This window comes from Mirounga angustirostris, unplaced genomic scaffold (assembly GCF_029215605.1).
Source record: "Mirounga angustirostris isolate CCGP_5_RB_7025 unplaced genomic scaffold, mMirAng1.0.hap1 SCAF_6, whole genome shotgun sequence".
Lineage (NCBI taxonomy): Eukaryota > Metazoa > Chordata > Mammalia > Carnivora > Phocidae > Mirounga > Mirounga angustirostris.
In genome coordinates this window covers 141020308-141038759 of record NW_026991714.1, presented here as the reverse complement: position 1 = coordinate 141038759, position 18452 = coordinate 141020308, and the positions used below count along the sequence as shown (strand labels likewise).

General features: G+C 43.0%; 1 protein-coding gene across 5 annotated transcripts in view; it reads left to right on the top strand.

Moving 5' to 3' along the window:
• SHTN1 (shootin 1) overlaps positions 1-18452 on the top strand; it is a 95150-nt gene that overhangs the window by 61705 nt on the left and 14993 nt on the right. For all 5 annotated transcript variants that reach the window (XM_045878939.3, XM_045878938.3, XM_064595315.1 and 2 more), the window contains 3 exons: positions 5728-5837; positions 8964-9017; positions 14268-14388. In XM_045878939.3, the coding sequence (XP_045734895.1) occupies positions 5728-5837; positions 8964-9017; positions 14268-14388 (285 nt within the window). The remainder of the gene's footprint in view (positions 1-5727; positions 5838-8963; positions 9018-14267; positions 14389-18452) is intronic.

The following is an 18452-nucleotide window of genomic DNA, read 5'->3' as shown; positions in this document are numbered from 1 at the left end:
AGGAAGTCTGAGCCAGATTCTGAAGGCTGTGGTCAAGATTTTGAAATGTGTCCTAAGGGCAGGAGAAGTTTTAAGTAGGGGTGTGACATGGTGAGGTTTGTCTTTTTAAAGCAATCACACTGTTTGCAGGGAGAGGCCAGGGAGTAGACTGCAGAGGAATGAGAGGATGGGGGTGGCTGTCCGTCGTTCAGATGCACATTGCTCAGACGAGGGTGGTAGCAGTGGAGACAGAAAAAAGTGGATAAATCCAGGAGCAGCTCCGGGAGGTGCAATTCACAGGAGTCTGACTCGCTGGAGAGGGGAGAAGTTGAGGATAACGTGAACTGATGGAAGTGGAGGGAGAAGGCTTTACACTGAGCAGAGACATTGGCAGCCAGGAGTAGGGCTGGCTCACAGAGCTGCGGGTAGACCAGTAGAACCCACATTCAACTCAACATGTTTGCTCAGCACCTGTTAGTTACAAAGCATGGCGGATTTGCCTGGTTCAAGCCCAGTCTGGTGTGGACTTCTTGGCCCCCTTTTCCTGCCCCAGGTTCATCGATACGGTCCAGCCACTTTCCTACCATTGGCAGGGTGACGTTCTCAGATCGATGTCCCATGTCCCGTGACATTGCTGTGTTCTCACTGCATCACAATAGAGTCCAAACCCTGTAGGCTGCTTAGCGGTGGTTTTCTGATGTTACTTCCGCCTCAGTTCTGTACGTCTGCTCTACCTTGTGGCTGGACCATGACCTCAAAGCCCCCTATGCACTTGCTCTGTGTGTCCTCATTCCAGAATTGCTCTGCTGCCTTTCCTCTGCTCAGAGCTTTCCCGGGCAGGGGGCTCTGATTCCACGGCTCCTGTGTAGGTTCCAGGCTCTGCCCTCCACTTCCTCTTGTTTCTGAGGGTTAGCTCCTTAGTATTGGCTCATTGCTGTGTGTTGCGGTAGCATTTTGCTTCAGATTTTATAATGTTCCATTCCCCCAGCCTCTGATGTGGTGTTTGGGGTTATTTCCACGTCTCTCCGCTGGAACCAATTGCAAGCTCTTTGAGGGCTTACTCCTGCCTGCAGGTCTCCCGCAGCTTGCATGCACCTTCAGTGAATCCAAGTTTAGACCTAGCCCTATCCTTCTTTACCAGAAACTCGCAGCACCGTTACAGATGAAAGCTAGTTGATTTCATCTGTATAAATTGACTTTTGGTGCCTGCCTCCTACAACCCTTTGGAACCTATTCCTCTCATAGTACTGCTGAAAGGGCCATTCTGCTTGTCACAAGGCGTTGCAGGATTCAGAAGTCTTGTCTTTGGCGATTGGCAGGGTAGCCCTGAGCCTGTGTTACTGGCTACAAGCCTTCCTGACACTCTAATTAAACTTAAAATTTTGTTTGTTTCAATCTTGTTTTGGGACAATTGGTAAAGCTCAGAGGGTCAGGAGGGCAGTCAAAATAAAATGATATCCCCTTCTAAGTAAATGACATTATTAGCTTGTCAACCTCGACAGCACCCTTAAGTTTTAAAAAAAAGTATTCTAAGCTTATTAACCCCAGTGTTAGAAACCATATAGTTTTCCTTATGAAAGTGATGTTTCATTTACGATTCATGATACGGGGCAGTGTTCTCTCCCTCATTCCTGAGCTATTGGGTTGTTACCTGGGATGTTTAAGTAGAGTTGCTGGTACAGAAGTCACTCATGAGACTGGAAACTGAAGCCACCCTAAAACTATACTGCCTTAAATGATAGGGACCGTAGACAGACATGGTTGCAGCCTCTCTCTGTCTGGCAGGGTAGTTGTTTATAGTGTCTTATTAACAGTTCACACTAAAAATAGTTGTTGAATGAATAAATCAACAGTGATTAAATGCATGATGAATGAAGGCAGAGCATCAAACATTGGGGTTGTCTGTGACACTTCAGAGTTTACATTTCTAAGTAGGGATCAGTCTTGCTATCCCAGTATTATTTTTTGTTAGCACCTTATGATGGCTTTCACTAGCCAGTTGGTGTGCTTCTCAGAGCTGATGAACGAAGAAACTTTCATTGCTAGGGTGTGGCTCTTAAAAAGCGTCATTGTAGGGGAAGGTCTGGAATATTTTAGACGTAGTTTTAAGGTCTAAATGTAAGAAATAATTAACAAATTTTAAATTAACAACTCTAATTTTGATAAACATGCATGTATTGGACAAGTTCTGAGATTTTATTTTATTTTATTTATTTATTTTTTTAAAGATTTTATTTATTTATTTGAGACAGAGAGAATGAGAGAGAGAGAGAGCACATGAGAGGGGGGAGGGTCAGAGGGAGAAGCAGGCTCCCTGCCGAGCAGGGAGCCCGATGCGGGACTCGATCCAGGGACTCCAGGATCATGACCTGAGCCGAAGGCAGTCGCTTAACCGACTGAGCCACCCAGGCGCCCCAAGTTCTGAGATTTTAGAGATATGCTTGCTGCTTATCGAATATTTAGGTCATTAATATGTTGACATTTTCTTACCTAGGTTGCTAACCTGCTGAGTGGGGATAACCATAATCCCTATTTCATAGGGTGGTTGTGAGAATTAATGAGTCTCCTAACATGTGAAGTATTTAGCTTAGTACCCAGCATATACTCAGATACTCAAAATGTTAGCTTAAAAAAAAAAACAAAAGAAAGACAGGGTTCCAACCACCCCTTGAGGGGCAGAAGTCCTCATTCAGCAGGCTCTTGTGATCATTGTAGTTAAGGAAATATCCTTAACTTTATGACCTTAGGTCAAATTCAAACTTACTCAACCATGATGCGTTCTTTAGAAATTTTGTACATCATGGTGGCATAAGATTCTTTTTAAACGCCTTTTTAAAAATGTTAATGAAAGAGAAAAGTAATCCTGTGGAACTTAGAAATTCATTTTCGTTTCTTCTAGGTAATAACAAAAGGCTTTATTGAGCAACAAGGTGATGGTTTTGTCTGTGGGTCTTTGAGGAACGAGCTTACTTTTCAAGTGGGTCTTAAAATTTAAGCCTCAATTAATTACATGTAGCTTTCTGATCTAAGACTGACCTTGAAGCACTAACTCAAAGAACATTTGATTTGATTTTCCTGTGGCAGTTCAGTGACATTAGACCTGTTGTCTTCATTTGTCCCTTTTCTTTAATCTCCAGAATCCTGCATATTTCCATTGTCCTCCTGATTACAGGCTTTTGTGAGACAATTACTAACTGCGTGATCGCAAAAAGAATTACAAAACATGCCATGAGCTCTCTGTAGGTGATCCGTGCAGATTTATTAGAGCTGCTTAATAGTTTAGAAGTTCGCACAGATTGCTTTTTGCTAGTTCAAAAACAGGGTCGGTGAGAGGGAAAGCTTGTGTAGCTAACCTAGCATTGCCCTTGTATTGTGCCCACGTAGGGAATCTGATAAGAGCGATTTCTTTTCCTTAAGACCAATTAAGCCTTTACATTTGGAAAAGACTAAGAAATTAGAGCCTGGTTTATAATCTGTACACAATACAGATAGTGGTACTTCTCTGAATTATCACGATGATTCTGGCAAGCAAAAATAAGAAACTACTTTAAATTCCTGTTATGTTAGATGCTGCAGCAGATTTGAATGGTGTCGACCATAATTCTCCATCTGTCTGCCTTAATTAGTTTTTGTATGGTGCATTTAATTGGGTTTCAGTCCTTCCTTACAGAGCGCTAATCTGTTTGTCGGCCTTGTTCCTGTTGCCATGCAGCTCTTCTCAAGTCTCACTCAAAATGGCAGGCTTTCTGAAAAATCAAATGTTTTTTTTTTTTTTTTTTGATTTAAAAAAAAAAATTCTCAGGAACGGATTCCATACCCTTACCATACCTGCACCTGGCAGATCTGGGTTTTATCTCCCCTGACTTTGAGTAGGGTCAGCACAAGCACCACGTTGTGCATAATAGGTATTCAGATATTGAATGAGTGAGTGAGCGATTGAGTGAATGAATGAATGAATGAATGAATATCTCTCCATAGTAGTTTTCTTGTCTGTCTCCTCGTTGATGTTTGGGAGCCATCTGCAGAAGCTACCCAAGAAAATGCTACTTAAGGGCACAGAGTTGATCAACCCACAGTTTTGCTTTCTTTCATTTACTGGTGGGTGAGTTCTGACTTCGGTGCCATGTTTCCCACGTTGCCTGGCAAAAGATGCTTTCTTGCCATCTGGATCTGAAAAGTGCTGTTTAGGTATTGAGAACTTCTCATTCCCCACATTTCAATGGCCCATGAAGATGACAGGACCCTATCTGAAGTTAAGACTGTATCGGAAGACTTGGGTTGTACAGTGAGTATAGCAGTGATCCCATCACTGTGGTGTTGTCAAGGTGAGGATGGTGGAACCTTCTGGATTCTTCTGGTTGCTCCCTGAGGCATAACGTAAGAGGAATAGCTACTCAGTGTTAGCGTGACGTCCACGTGGCAGAAAAAGAAGCCACGATGTCATAAGCCTCATTAGTGCAAAGCCTGACACTCCTGTCCCTTGGCTTGGGGACATTGTTGTGATGGCCTCCATTTAGAAACTGTCCTTTTGGACTTCAGCTATTTCTGCTCAAATAGCAAAAATATTAACAGCCATATAAAGCCAAAAGTTTAACAAGTCAGTCAGCAGGTGGATGCTTGCTGAGTGCCTACCATATGCCCCACATTGTAGAGTACGCTAAACGGCCTAAGAGGAAGGTCTTCATGAGGTATTTAAACTTAAATATATTGGTTGCAGTGAATGAGACGGATGTAAACATGAGATCTAGAATGGCATTAATGGTGATCAACGTTCCAGAAACGATTGAGGGCCTTTGGTCAAGCTATTGTGCAGTAGACAAATTTCATTATTCTGATCAATAGCTTTAAGCCCATCTCAGCTACATTCATCTAATTCATGTATATTTCAACAGCATTATTGTTTTTGTGGCAAAATTAGTGCAAAGGTTAAACAATAGACAGTTGAAATTTTTTTAATCAAATTTAATTACTTAATTGCAATCATTTCTGGGTGTATGTTTTCTTTTAACATTGACAATTTAAAAAGACTTGAAAAAGATTTACTTAAATGTTTCCTTCCATTGTGATTCCTAAACAAAAGATGGCAATTTAAAAATAGATTTCACGTATCCGCTGTTCATCTTCTGTCTGTGTATTTCTTCCAACATGTTAACAGATCTTTTTTATCTTTTATTTTCAAATGGGCTTTTTGATAGTTATGCCTTCTTTGGGATGATTTCTTTGACATAGGATGTTATAAAAACATCTCTGAGGCAAAGACGAATGAATATTTGGGGTTAGGTAGAAAGCTGGAGAAATTCAGGTCTATCATTATGCTGACAAATGGAACCGAATCCACTTTAATTGTTTAACAGAGATGAGCCAATATTGATTTCCAGGCTACAAATTAGAGCTTAAATTTTATGACTCTAATTTTTATTTTTATTTTATTTTATTTTATTTAAGTGGAGCCCAACATGGAGCTTGAACTCAGGACCTCAGCTGAGATTAAGAGTAGGACGCTTCACCGACTGAGCCACCTGGGCACCCCTGTAACTCTAATTTTTTAAAAAAACAGGTCTTTTATTAAAAGATTCTTTTAATAAAAAAAATTGTGGCTACCTGGTAGCTGTTAACCTCAGTAAATTGTTTCTCGATGTCGTACGATTCTGTCTGAAAAGCGGCTGTGCCTAATTACAAAGTGCATCGGAATAGAAAGTAGCTGTTTTCTTGTAACATAAGATGATTTCTGTGTGTGTTCTTTGATAGCTGAAGAAGTCACGGATCTGAAGAGGCAAGCAGTTGAAGAGATGATGGATAGAATTAAAAAGGGAGTTCATCTTAGGCCCGTTAATCAGACAGCTAGACCGAAGGCAAAGGTATGGAATGACTAAATGTCGCCCCTCCTGTGATGCTTCCTTTTTCAAGTGTAAAAGTTTGAAATTTGATGAAAGCGACATCAGGGCTGACTGTGAAATCTTAGGATAAGGCTAATGTGTCATAAAAGCCTCTACTCTTATACAGGCATGTTTCAGGACTCCTGTTTGAGCCGCAGTTAACCTAAATCCCTATAGAAAGTCCTGTTGTTGCAGGCGCTGTCCTCTGCTTGATATGAACTGCTACACCGAACAAAGAATGATCATACCCTTTCTTTTCTTTAATTCCTTTTGTGTAATTCAACAAGTATGGATTGAGTATCTCCTGTGTGCCTGGTACTGTATTAGGCCCTGGGGATAAAGCAGGAAACAAAAGAGGCAACAAATCCTTGCCCTTCCTGAGGCTTCTGTTTCCGTGTGAGGGGAGGGGGGCCGGGTGGGCAGGTGGCATCGCCTGATAGTGTCAGAACGGACTTAAGACAACTTTTGAAAAATAGGTTCGTCTGATCTCATTAATTTTACAAACCTGGTCCAGGCCACTTCAAGGAGAACGTTTTGTATATATACATCATCAGCTGCCGCGGCAGTGAGCACCAAGATCTAGCGAAGCGCCTAGAGCCTAGTTCTCCCTTATCTCGTAGGTGTGTCACATTGAAATAGACCAACAATAGGGTTTTTGATATTTGTCTTGAAAAATGGGTTTTTTTGTTTGTTTTCTCCCTGTCTTAAAGCCTCAGCGGAGGGGTCCCCTTTCTTCTTTTTCTGAACCAAACTTTAATGTTCTTTCTTACTCTCATGGATGCTCCTCTTCACCTGCTTCAGGGGCCCCAAGTATCATGACTATTAAGTACAAATTTTGATGGACTTTAAAAGTCACCACTTGGTCACCGGCAGGCGAGGTGGCCGGGCAGGGCAGGAGTTGTTGTGGGCGGGGGCTGCCCGTGGAAAGGGGGTTGGAACGAGGGAAAGAATACCCAGCTGCAAGAGTAGATTGATGTACAGTGAAATGGAAGCTCTCGCGGCCGCATGGAGTGCTGGTCGGCGCGAGTGCTCAGGGAGCAGTTTTCCAGGTGAGGGACGGAGCACCCTCAGTCTGGCCCGCGTGTTGTCCGTGTCTGGCACCTGAAGCTCCCTGCTGATGGAGCTGGGGCCAGATGCTACCCCCCTCACTCCCCCGCATCCCAGGCTCTTCTCTCCCCAGAATGGGCAGAGTGCCGGCCCTCTCCCACTCACAGGGTTGTTGTCAGGCTCAAGTGGACAATAGTGTGAGAACACTTAAAAACGGGGGATCTCAGTGGAATCTTTGACGTGAATACATTTTTAAGACTCTCGTGTCACAGCTCTTTCGGAATGAGTCAGCCAAACCAACAGACTAGAGAAAAATGCAACGTCACGGAGAAGCAAAATTAGTTTAGAGAGAAAAGTGTTGAAAACCTGTTAAATCCTAAGCAATCAGTGTTCTGTATGTACTTTCCTTTTCAGAGGATCACTTTGTCCTTTTTCCTTCTTGCCATGACTCTTCCAACAGTTACGCGTTATTTAATGTCAGTTCAGAGCTGGAGAACAGCTGAACAAGGAGCAGTGGACGACTGGGTGTTTCACGGGTAACCATGCAACCATGTAGAGGTAGTGCTGAATGGACCCGCTCAGTAACCTTGGAACAAGTGGTCACTGCATGCGCTACCAGACTCCCCGGCACAGGACAGTGGTGCTTTCCTGCCGAGGTCACAGGCTCCGGCCTGTAGGAGGCGCCTGCAGTCCGGAGGCGGTGGTGTGGTGGCACTGAGTGGCCTGGAGCCTGGGCGCTTGCTCAAATGTCACAGCTCGTCCCCCGCACCGCGTACCTGCACAAGTCAGACCTGCCTGGAGAACACTAATTTAACCGCATATTTTCTAAATTCCTGGATGTCGTCGTGGCTACTGTTGTGGTTGAGATTAGTGTCTTGGAGCTTTGGACTGGCACCTGTGACTGGCGCAGATGGCACGTGTGTTTCCCAGAAAGCATAGACTATGAAAGTGGAATGTCTCCGTCCAGTTTGTACCTGAGCAGCAGATCTCTCTCCCTCCCCAACCCCCTCTCTCTCTGCCTCTCTCCCTCTCTTGCTCCCTTTCTCCCTCTTTCTCTCACGTCCATTAAAAAAAAAATGGGAACGGGATCTTATTCTTTCATTAGCTTTTGAGAGGAAAGGGTTATAGGTCGCTATTGATCACTTCCCGTCTCTCGATGAGAGAGAAATTAGCTTTACCTCTTCCAGGAATGAGAGGCCAGGGAGTTCCCTGCAGGTTCTCCCTCCATCTATGTCCTTTGTGAAAGGAGGTGGTATGGGGGAGATCAGAGGTCTTTGAGAACCTCGTGCTAGATTTTTCCTCCACTAAGTTAGCCAAGGGATCCATAGAGACTCTCAGGTATCGTGGGGTAGGCGAGTATTCCCCAGAACTTCATTTCAAGTTATTTTGTTCATGGCATAGCCAGACGCCAACTGGGCTTGTCATCAAGACTCAACTACAGCCTTTCTCAAGGTGTACCTTTCCTCACAAGTAAGACGGAGGGATTGCGCTGTGCGCCCTCTGAGGCCTCTCTTACCGCTTCGGTGGCCAGTGATGCTAACGTTCTCCTGTGAAGCCAGGCTCTTCGCTGACCCCTGCTCCCGACTCAGTGCTGTTGTGAAATTCCTGAAACCAGACGCGCCAGTCCCCTGGAGCTACCGGAGCTGAGAGAGGTTTCTGCCGGTCGCTTGCCACCTGCCCCATGCTGCTGCCTTCCCTCTCACCCCTCGCTCGCGGGCGCCAGGCCAGCCGTGCTTATTGTAAAAAGTTCTGAATATTTGAAATTGAATCCTTGAAGTCTGGTGTTTACCAAACCTTTTCTCTGTATGATGATAACAAGAGGTGACAAAATGGCCTTTAGAAGATGGGAGCTTGAGTCCTCTTGCTTTGACTACTTCCCCTAATTTTCTCTATTGCCACTGCTTAGGAGCACTGACCTGTCTAATCTTTTTTCCTAACTGTAAGACATAGACCTGATTTTTTAAAAAAATAGTCACCAGAAGCTGCCAATACTTTGCCATGTAAATATCTCTGTTTAGTATTATTAGTATTAGTAATTGTGCTTTCTTTTTAAAATTGTAGCCAGAATCTTCAAAAGGCTCTGAGAGTGCTGTGAATGAGCTCAAAGGCATACTGGTAAGAATGGATCTCGGTTTTATTATTTAGTTTATGGGAAACTGAAAGGAGAATATTTTAAAATCTATTTTTATGAATAATTGGTTTTGATAGGTTTTATTTTTGTTCACAATAATCCTCAGTTCTTTGGGTAGTTCCTCTTGATTGTGCCGTGGACTCCTCCATCGGGCATGTTAATATGCGTCATGCATCAATACTCCGCTGTTTCTATTCTAGAAGATGGTTACACTTTCATAAAATTCGCTATTTCCTATTCCTGCCCTCCAGTCCTTGCCTGACAACTTCAAGACAGAGTGACCAGATCTGAGGATGAGGGCGTGCTTGGCCAGAATGGAAACACAGTAGAGTATATTACATGGATAGTGCTTGATTTGGGGGCGCAAAAGTAGAACTCTTGGTGCCAAAATGTCCATCTGAGCTCCCACCCAAATATGTTAGTATCAGGAATCAGGGTCACAGTCTGCTTCTCCTCATAGTTTAAAAAATTATTTGATGATAAATTGGAGAATAAGATAAAAGTCCCTGTCTTTATGTTACTGATTTCATTTTCTTTTTTCTTAAAGATTTATTCATTTATTTTAGAGAGAGGGAGCGAGCATGGGGAGGGGGAGGAGCAGAGGGAGAAGGAGAGAGAGAGAATGTCAAGCATGCTCCCTGCTGAGCACGGAACGCAAGGTGGGGCTCCATCCCACGACCCTGAGATCACGGACCAGAGCCAAAACTAAGAGTCAGGTGCTCAACCGACGGCGCCACCCAGGCGCCCCATTACTCATTTCATTTTCTAAAGGTAACTCCTGTCCGTTGCAGAACAGGCCTAATGCCCGTCTCCAGCTATTTTTTTCTCCTTGCAAACTATGAGCTTTTGCCAACAGAATGAGTGGGTCCTGGCCTGTCCGACAGTTGCCGTCAGAGACAAATGCCTCACTTAGAAAATGTTTCAGGTACTAAGAGCTCTAGTCTCAGATCCTGTTACGGTCTCAATACCAGTTATTATGCACAGTAAGTCACCAAATGTGGGGGCGGAGGTACAGAACTAGTATCCTCGTGTTTGTTGTTACGGTGTTAATTATGCATTGCATGTAGACATCCACATAATTGTGGTAAACAAAATTATTTTCATCAAGCATGAAACAGCAGACTGAACTCAGAGTGGCTTAATTAGTTTGCTTTAGGTTTAGGTGAGTGGAATTAGTCCTAAAGAGAGGTATAGCCTGGCTCACAGTGGTGGTCCACCTACGGAATAAAGGATGATGACCATTGAAAAAGTATGTCGTTATTATCTAATGGATTCTTTGAAGAGAAAACCTTGTTATCCAGTGAGAACTCCCTGTGCAGGGTTCTTTCGTCGTCTTGCACATCAGGATGCTAATTCCTCTTCATGAAGATGCCCCAGAGTAGAGTTCTGATCATTAGTGAAAGAGTACACTGAGGTTGACTATTTAAAATTAGGCTTACTTGAACAATCGGACATCTGTCTAAGATACAGATGATACTTGATTAGCCAAGATATCCCACTCCCTGATAATGCTGGATGGTAACAAGTTTACTGAATTATAGTGTTGTTCTTAAAGATCACGTTCACTATCCAGTCATATTCAGTATAATTTTGTGCCACTTCAAGGAGAGAAATTTGCAGCGTAGATTTTTGGGAAATAGTTTACAAATTTAAAAAATTGTCAGAATTTCTTTCTTTTCTGCAAATTGCCCCCATCCTCCTCACTCTGGATTTATCATTAGATTTCTGTACCTTGTCTGGCATTAAGGTATTCCTAATAGCTATTATTCTGGCAATATTATATCTTTGCATTAAGTGTTTTTAAAAAGTGGAACTCATGGTGCTGTCCCCTGCTCTTCTTTGCCAAATGGCAACTCTCCAGTACCCCCGTAGAAGTACCCTTTGAGGGATGATGGATCATTTGGAACCCCCAGTCACTTGGGGCCAAGAAGCCATACAACTCCTTGTGAGAGAGAGAAAGGAAGCCCCTCTTCGGTGGGCCTTTATTGGTGCTTCTTGCTGGCACGCAGACTGTTAGGGTTGTCAGAGTTAGTCCCAGCAGAGCACATGAGCATGGACAGCCTGCCAGAGGTGGACTGTGATGGAGAGCCAGCATCTGTGCTGAGAGAGGCCAAGAAACCCAAGAAACCTCATGTTCAGTTCGACTGTAGAACAGAAACCAGGAAAACAAGCAGAAACTGGTGTTTTTGCTGAAGTCAGATGTGACCTGAGTTGTAGGGACGTCACCACTTGGAGACTGGGCCTTTTGCTGAAAGTTAGCCCACAAGTAGAAACACATCTCTGGCTTGGGGTTTGGAAAATCTCGCTCTGTTTGAATGTGGACACTTTCCAAGCCAATTGCTGTAGTTTCAGTGTCAACTGAACTTATTTTTCCAAGCCTGTGTACACTGAATTTTTAGAAGCTGTAAGTTTTGTAGATTTAACAAACTTACAGTTTACTTCTCATAGTCACACAAGGGTTTTTTTGGAGGTTTTGGAGACTTCCCAAATCACCCCAGTCATGTAAAGTCACTCTAAGTGGGAACAGCGATTTCTGAAGAATAAATCCATACGAATTAATCTAGAAGTCTCTTTAAAGTTCATTTGCCTCTAAATCAAATAAAAACAACCTCTAAGAAATTCTCTTTTAGGTTTTTCCCGAACATCTTCAGTTTTTCAGAGGGAATCATCGAATAGTTGGTTTTGCCACTGACAATTAGATCAGTTGGTGTTACGAACATTTAACCGCCATGGGGACTGAGATTGAACAGTGGTTTGGGAATCAGAAGAGCTATGTTCAAGTCCAGCCCTGTCACTGACTTACTGTGGGGCCCAGCCCAAACCCCAAGGTTCACTGAGTTTGAATTCTCTTCTCTGTAAAGTGAAGGAATTCTGTGTACCGCATGCCTTCTAAGTGAATTTCTGATCCTCAGACTTTATGACTAATACATAAATAGACAATTTAGACAGTCTTGGTACTTTATCAGCTGAGCTCCTTGATCATTTCAACTGAGCGTCATGTAGAAATCTTTCTTTTTCTCCGTAAGTGCCTGCATATTTAAAGTTTACTCATGTATTAGCTGAATCGGTCACATCAGTCAGTGGTTGGAGAAAAAAAGTTTGAGATTCAAAGATTAGAACTTGGAAAACGGAATCGTTCAGTATCAGGTGTGATGAGAGGGTGGCTCAGCACCCTCAGAATGTGGGGGAATGAATGCTGTTATTCAAGTGAAAAGTTGAGGTTATGGTGAGAGAGAAATTCTTCCTTAAAAGATATCCTTGCAAGGTGTATGTGTACAGACACAGATCTCTTTCTTGAATTAACTCCAGCCGTTGGGAAAAATCAAAGAACGTTCTTGACATTCAAGCGATGTAATAGTTTCAGGTAACAGCAGTGGCCTTACATTTTTCAAATATCTGTTTACAAATGATACAGCTGGTAAGTTTTAAAAATTGCAAACACATGATTTGGGGAATAGTTTTTCTAATACATTTTTTCAAATTTGTCTTAATTGGCTTAGTTCTATTTTCTTTATCTTATCAGTCTTGATCCTATTTTAGTATTTAAGTCCTTGATGAGTAGGTAAGGATCTGCATTAACTGTCAAATAAACCACATCATCCAATTTTTTAAGTTATAAAATAAGCTATTATTTTACATATGTTACATGTAATGTGATTTTCCTTTGAATATATTTTATGAATTTTTGCAATAAATGAAAAGCAGAAAGAGATACTTGGGGGGTGGAGTATCATATGCTTGATTACAGTATGAGCCTTATCTACGTATTTTACACATTGATCTTAGCTGGGTAGCTAATAGCAAAAGAATAAAATCTCCTAATCTTGTTAGTCAATCCCCTCCCCTGCCCCATCTCCACAGGCTGTTTCTCAAAGCCTTTACCCAGTTAGGGAAGAAGCCTTTCTAAACAAAACATAATAACCTATATCATGTGAGATTTGTAACTACCTAATATTACAAGCTATTTTTTTTTTGTTTTATAGGCTAAAGAAGAAACATGAGTTACCATTTTTAGCCAGTAGAATTCTTAGAGTCCTTCAGGAAGTTGGCAGGGGAGGCAGGAGCAGGATTAAGGCAAACCCATAGTGAGCTGAGGTGGGAAGGCTGGCCTGGTTGTTGGCCTTGGGGGACAGAAGCTGCCTCTGACTGTGGCATGAAGTCTGGCAAGTTATGCCAGACTTGAGGTTCTGATTTGCTGAGATCCAGAGATTGTGGATCTCCTGGCTTCCCCCCTCCCCAAGCACGTAGCCCAGCTAAGGAAGGCCATTTCAAAGAAATAGTGGGCATTTCTTATGAAAGAAAACTGGACCCCTGGTAATGGTGCAGTGCTGAATCCTCACATACAGGATGAGAAGTGTGTCACCCAGCGTTCTATACACACCCTTGACTGGTCCTGGGAGATAGAAAGCCATAGTTCTCCCTCCATAACAGGCTTCCCAGAGGAGCCAGGGCCGGGAGCCACCGCCTGGGTCTTCCTCCATTGTCTTGAAAGTCAGTACCAAATTCAGCAGGTGCACAGCTGTATGCCATCTCTTGTTTCCTTCAGTATCTTCCGGGCCCTGGATAATACATTCACTGCCTCCTCTGTTAGGAATATGGAATTACGATGCCGGCCCTTCCTTGCTTCCCTGGGTCATCGTAACCCTTCCTCCTTCACAGTGAAGTCAGGGGATGCTCGGGGCAGCCCTTCTCTGGCCAGGCTGCACGAGAGCGCCCTGTGCCTCCCATGGCACCCGCCACACGGTGCCACCAGGTGGGGAGCTGGGTCATTCTGAAGACTCGGCCACACACTTTCAGTCCACGAGGACTTGGGTTCAGTAGCTCTTGGCTGCTGTGTCAAGAAAACCTTCGAAGGTGAGTTCACTACATGCTTCTCTTCTCCCCACCATCGATCAGCATCTATCCGGATCTTCACCATCGACGTGCAGGTACCTTCCCACTGCTGAGTTTCACAGTTAGCTCATCGAGAGGGGTTCTTGTACTGTTCTCTGGATGCGAAAGCTAACATCTGACACTCTCAGTAGCATCTTCTTAAAAGATCCAACACTGTGTTGTTGAAGGTACACGCATTAAAAAATAATATATATATATATAGATACATAGCAAATTCATTCTGTTTCCTAATTCCATTCAAATTCTGGTAATGTTTTGCTGGTTTGATTTTTATATTCTTTTGTATATTGTATTAAGACATTAACCTTTTTGTTTTTGTTTTTGTTTTGTTTTCACTTTAGGGGACACTTAACAAATCCACTAGTTCAAGAAGCTTAAAATCCCTTGACACTGAAAACAGTGAAACTGAGTTAGAAAGGATTTTGCGTCGCAGAAAGGTGACAGCAGAAGCAGATAGCAGTAGTAAGCTGGTTTGAATTCTCCGCAGTTCTGCTCTTCCTCTCCGAAACATCTGCCTTTCAGTCCCTTTCTAACATGAAATGATCTTTTATAATTATTAATTTTTTTTAATGTGAGTGAGAAGTATTGGATTGGCAAAGGTACTTATGGATAGGTAGCTCATTAGAAATTATATATTTTTGCTTATTGATATGTTTATTTATTTGCAGGTAATCAAGGTTTTAGAGATTGGGCTTGCTTAAGGCAAGATGCCCCCATGTACAGATACTTAGGATGGGCTCTGACAATAGTGTAGCAACGAGAACAGGCTCTGGATCCAGACCGCGTGAGTTTGAGTCCTTGCTCTGCCATTTACGAGCGGCTTGCCCTTCAATTGCTCAACCCCTCTGTGCCTCAGATTCTTTATCTGTGAAACGAGGGTAATCGAAGCACTGCCTCATTGGATTATTCTAAGGATCGAGTAAGTCAGTGTATGGAGAGTGCTTAGTGGTGTGCATGGCACCAAGTGAGTGCACAGGGATCAGGAGTCAGAGTAGGAATACGCATCAGTTACAAATGCAGAGGCATCGTCTTTATCCTTCATGTGCACTCTGTTCATTGTCTCTGCATATGAGAAATGTCAGCTCCGTTACCAGCTAGAAGCAACCATCTGAGCAAGTCTGGAGCTCAGAGACTGGGTCGTGATGTGCATGTATGAGACCTCAAAACTAACTTTGTATGTCTTCTGTTTTGGTTTTTGTTTTTTTCCCCATCAGCTTGGTCACAGGAATTAGCAGAAACCCATATGAGCTTTTTCCCTTGTGGCCAGGAGGCTGGCTTTGAAAAACTACTCCAAAGTAAAATTAACCAGCAACCGTAGCTAATGGGATGAATCTTTTAGACTCGGTTCAGTCAACTCCAGTTGGTCCATTTAAATTTGCACTGAGTCATGTTTACCAAGTTTAAGTTGCTAGAATAGGAGGGATTTGGGTTTTTGTTAATCAAGCTCTAGTTTCCATGTAGGGATTTTACTCAGACAATTTAGTAAATTGGTTCTTTGTACTGGAAGCAGCAGAATAGCAGCCAAACCTTTATTATAAAAAGTTGAAACTTTTGTTTTCTTCTTAAAAAAAAAAAATCAGCCATTCAGGTTTTAGTTTGGTCTGGAAGTTCTGCTGTTAATATCATAGAAGAATTCCTTCCCCCCCAAAATAACCACCTCTCAGGAAAATTAAGCTGTGCTGTAAGAGATTTTTTTTTTCTTAGAATTGCTTTATAAGCATTTACCAGCCCCCACAATGAATCCCTGTTGTGACAATCACTTCTTCCAACATTTCATCCTTGGAGTTTTCATATAGCCATCATTATTGTTTAGGACTGGGTGGATCCCATTTTTGTTCTGTCATTTACATTTTGTATTTTGTTCCTGTGGAAGCATTCTGACTTCACTCGTGAACTCGGTCAGATGTACAGCACTATTTCAGAGTTGGTGTTCAATGGGAGAAACCAGGAAACATTTTCATTTTAGTCAAGATGGGAATTTGAATATTTCAGAGAATGGAGAAAGAAAGGAACGCACTGTACAGGCATGGTTGAGAATCTTTCATTTTATTTATTATACCCCACAATATATAAATATTCAATGTATCGTTTGAGGGATATTACAATAAGGTATATAGTCAATAGAATCATCAGTATTTGGATAGAGAAACAAGAACTCTGGCAAAGTAGAGAGGAACCGTATTGGGGAGAGTGACTTGTAACTGAGTAGAAATTTTCTTTTGAGCTCCCTAGTAGCCAAAGCAAAAAAAAAAGGGGGGGGAGGGTGAGAGGAGGAAACAAATTTACAAACTCTATCATCTAGAAAAAGAAATCATACTTTTTTTTTTTTAGATGGTACCACTGTTTTTCTAGCATCGAACTATTAGAGGTATTTGCCAAATAAACCTTTTTATAAGGGTCATGGAATGACAAAATGAAAATCCAGAAAGCGTTGGGGGGGTAGGGGAAAGGAGTAAGAAGCTAAAGTTAGCACAGCTGCGCACTGCATGGTGGGAGCAAATTACAGAGATGAATTTGATAGGTTTATGGCTTCAGGTACACTTGAGTCTCTTGAGATTTTTTTCCTTTTGCACACAAAGGCTTATGGGGAAGCTAATGTGAGGTCACAGAGTGGAGAAAGGAAGCATGGTAAGAGAGGCGGGGGCAGCCTGAGCTTTGCAGACAGCAGATCCCAGGATAGTTGCTATCTCCCTCCGGGGCCAGTGAAGCACCTTTCTCTTTAGTTTCTCTTATCAGACCTATCTGATACTTTCGGCTGGTGGCCTACCAAGCTGACATTTCAAAGAGCAGCAGGTACCTCTTGGAAAACACTGGACAGCTTAAACAGGATGCAATAATAATAATAATCTTAAATATTATGTATTTTTATTTATTTTTTAAAGATTTTATTTATTTATTTGACAGACACAGCGAGAGCAGGAACAGAAGCACGGGGAGGGGGAGAGGGAGAAGCAGGCTTCCCGCCGGGCAGGGAGCCCGATGCGGGGCTCGATCCCAGGACTCTGGGATCATGACCTGAGCAGAAGGCAGACGCTTAACGACGGAGCCACCCAGGTGCCCCCGAACTCTGATTTTTCTTACATACGAAAAGAAATAGGGGCGCCTGGGTGGCTCCGTCGTTAAGCGTCTGCCTTCTGCTCAGGTCATGATCCCAGAGTCCTGGGATCGAGCCCCGCATCGGGCTCCCTGCCCGGCGGGAAGCCTGCTTCTCCCTCTCCCCCTCCCCGTGCTTCTGTTCCTGCTCTCGCTGTGTCTGTGTCTGTCAAATAAATAAATTTTAAAAAAAAAGAAAAAGAAAGAAAAATCCGAGTTCGGCTCAGCTCACCCACTCTCTGTCCTTGGTAGCGGGCCTCATTTACAGAAGAGGCAGTGGGCGTTGGTGTTTTCAGAAGCAGATCCACTTTCCTACAAGGACGGATTGCTTAAAGCTGTCTAGCTTTGTAGTCAGCAACTGCCCAAGGGCAGACTAGAGCGACTCAGAAGCAAATATTGAATTCAACTATTGAATTCAACTTCGTATTTTTTCAGCATCTTTCTTGATCTTCCAGCTCTTCTGTCTTCATTCCCACATCCCATGCACCAGGAGGCTTGTCCTAGGTGGGAGGGGAAAGGTCTTTTGAATCAGGACATGCAGTGATGTCACAGGCTCGTCGGCCCAGCTGCTAGAAGTGAAATAAAGGAGGAAGGCAACTGACGTTTTGGGAGCTGTTGCTTCCCGCTGGAGCCAGAGGCGGGGGTCTGTGTCTCCCCCAGGGAGTGAGGCCACGGGAGGTGGGACCACAGAGCGGCAGAACGGTTTCCCAGCCCCTCTTTCGGGAGGTTTTGCACATCACAGAACTTCAGTTTGGGAGCTGATAGGTTATACTGTTGGGATACGTCAGACACATTCACATGCAGATGTGAGGAGAACAGGCCAGAGTTTAACATTAACGACCAAGGATCAGCTAGCATTTTGGATTGTGCCCCCTAGTGCTTTCCATTTTAGGAGATGATTTGCCACTTGTGAAGGAATGACTCCCAAGTTTTGTCCTCTTTACAGTGGTACCTCTCAAGGTTGTCCCCCAGCTTAATTTTATCCATACACATTTACGACTTAGTACATAAATATGTTTTACAAAGATTTCTTCTGAGGTTTCAAGGAAGACATATTGGAATCTTGCTTTGGAAAAAGCTGGCTAGGGTAAGGTCTTTCTGACTAAAGATAGAAAACAAGTAACGGAAGAACTTCGCTTCAGGGCCCAGGATTTTTGGATTGGTACGCCAATAATTTCAGTAACGAGCCCTATTACAGTCATTTAGACTGATCCCAAAGAGCAGAAAGGTCCAAAAGATAAACAGCCAAACTCTTTGCCACTTAATTTTTAGAATCCTGTGTCTGTATTTTAACAGGAAATAAATCCACTTACTTCTCAATCACATTAAAATGAAAATGTTCATAAAAGCTGTTTAATGCTTAAGAAGCCTTCAGGAGCCTTTTTAAAAAGAGCCTTTTGACATTGTTCCATTTGCTGTTTAAAACGCAGAGC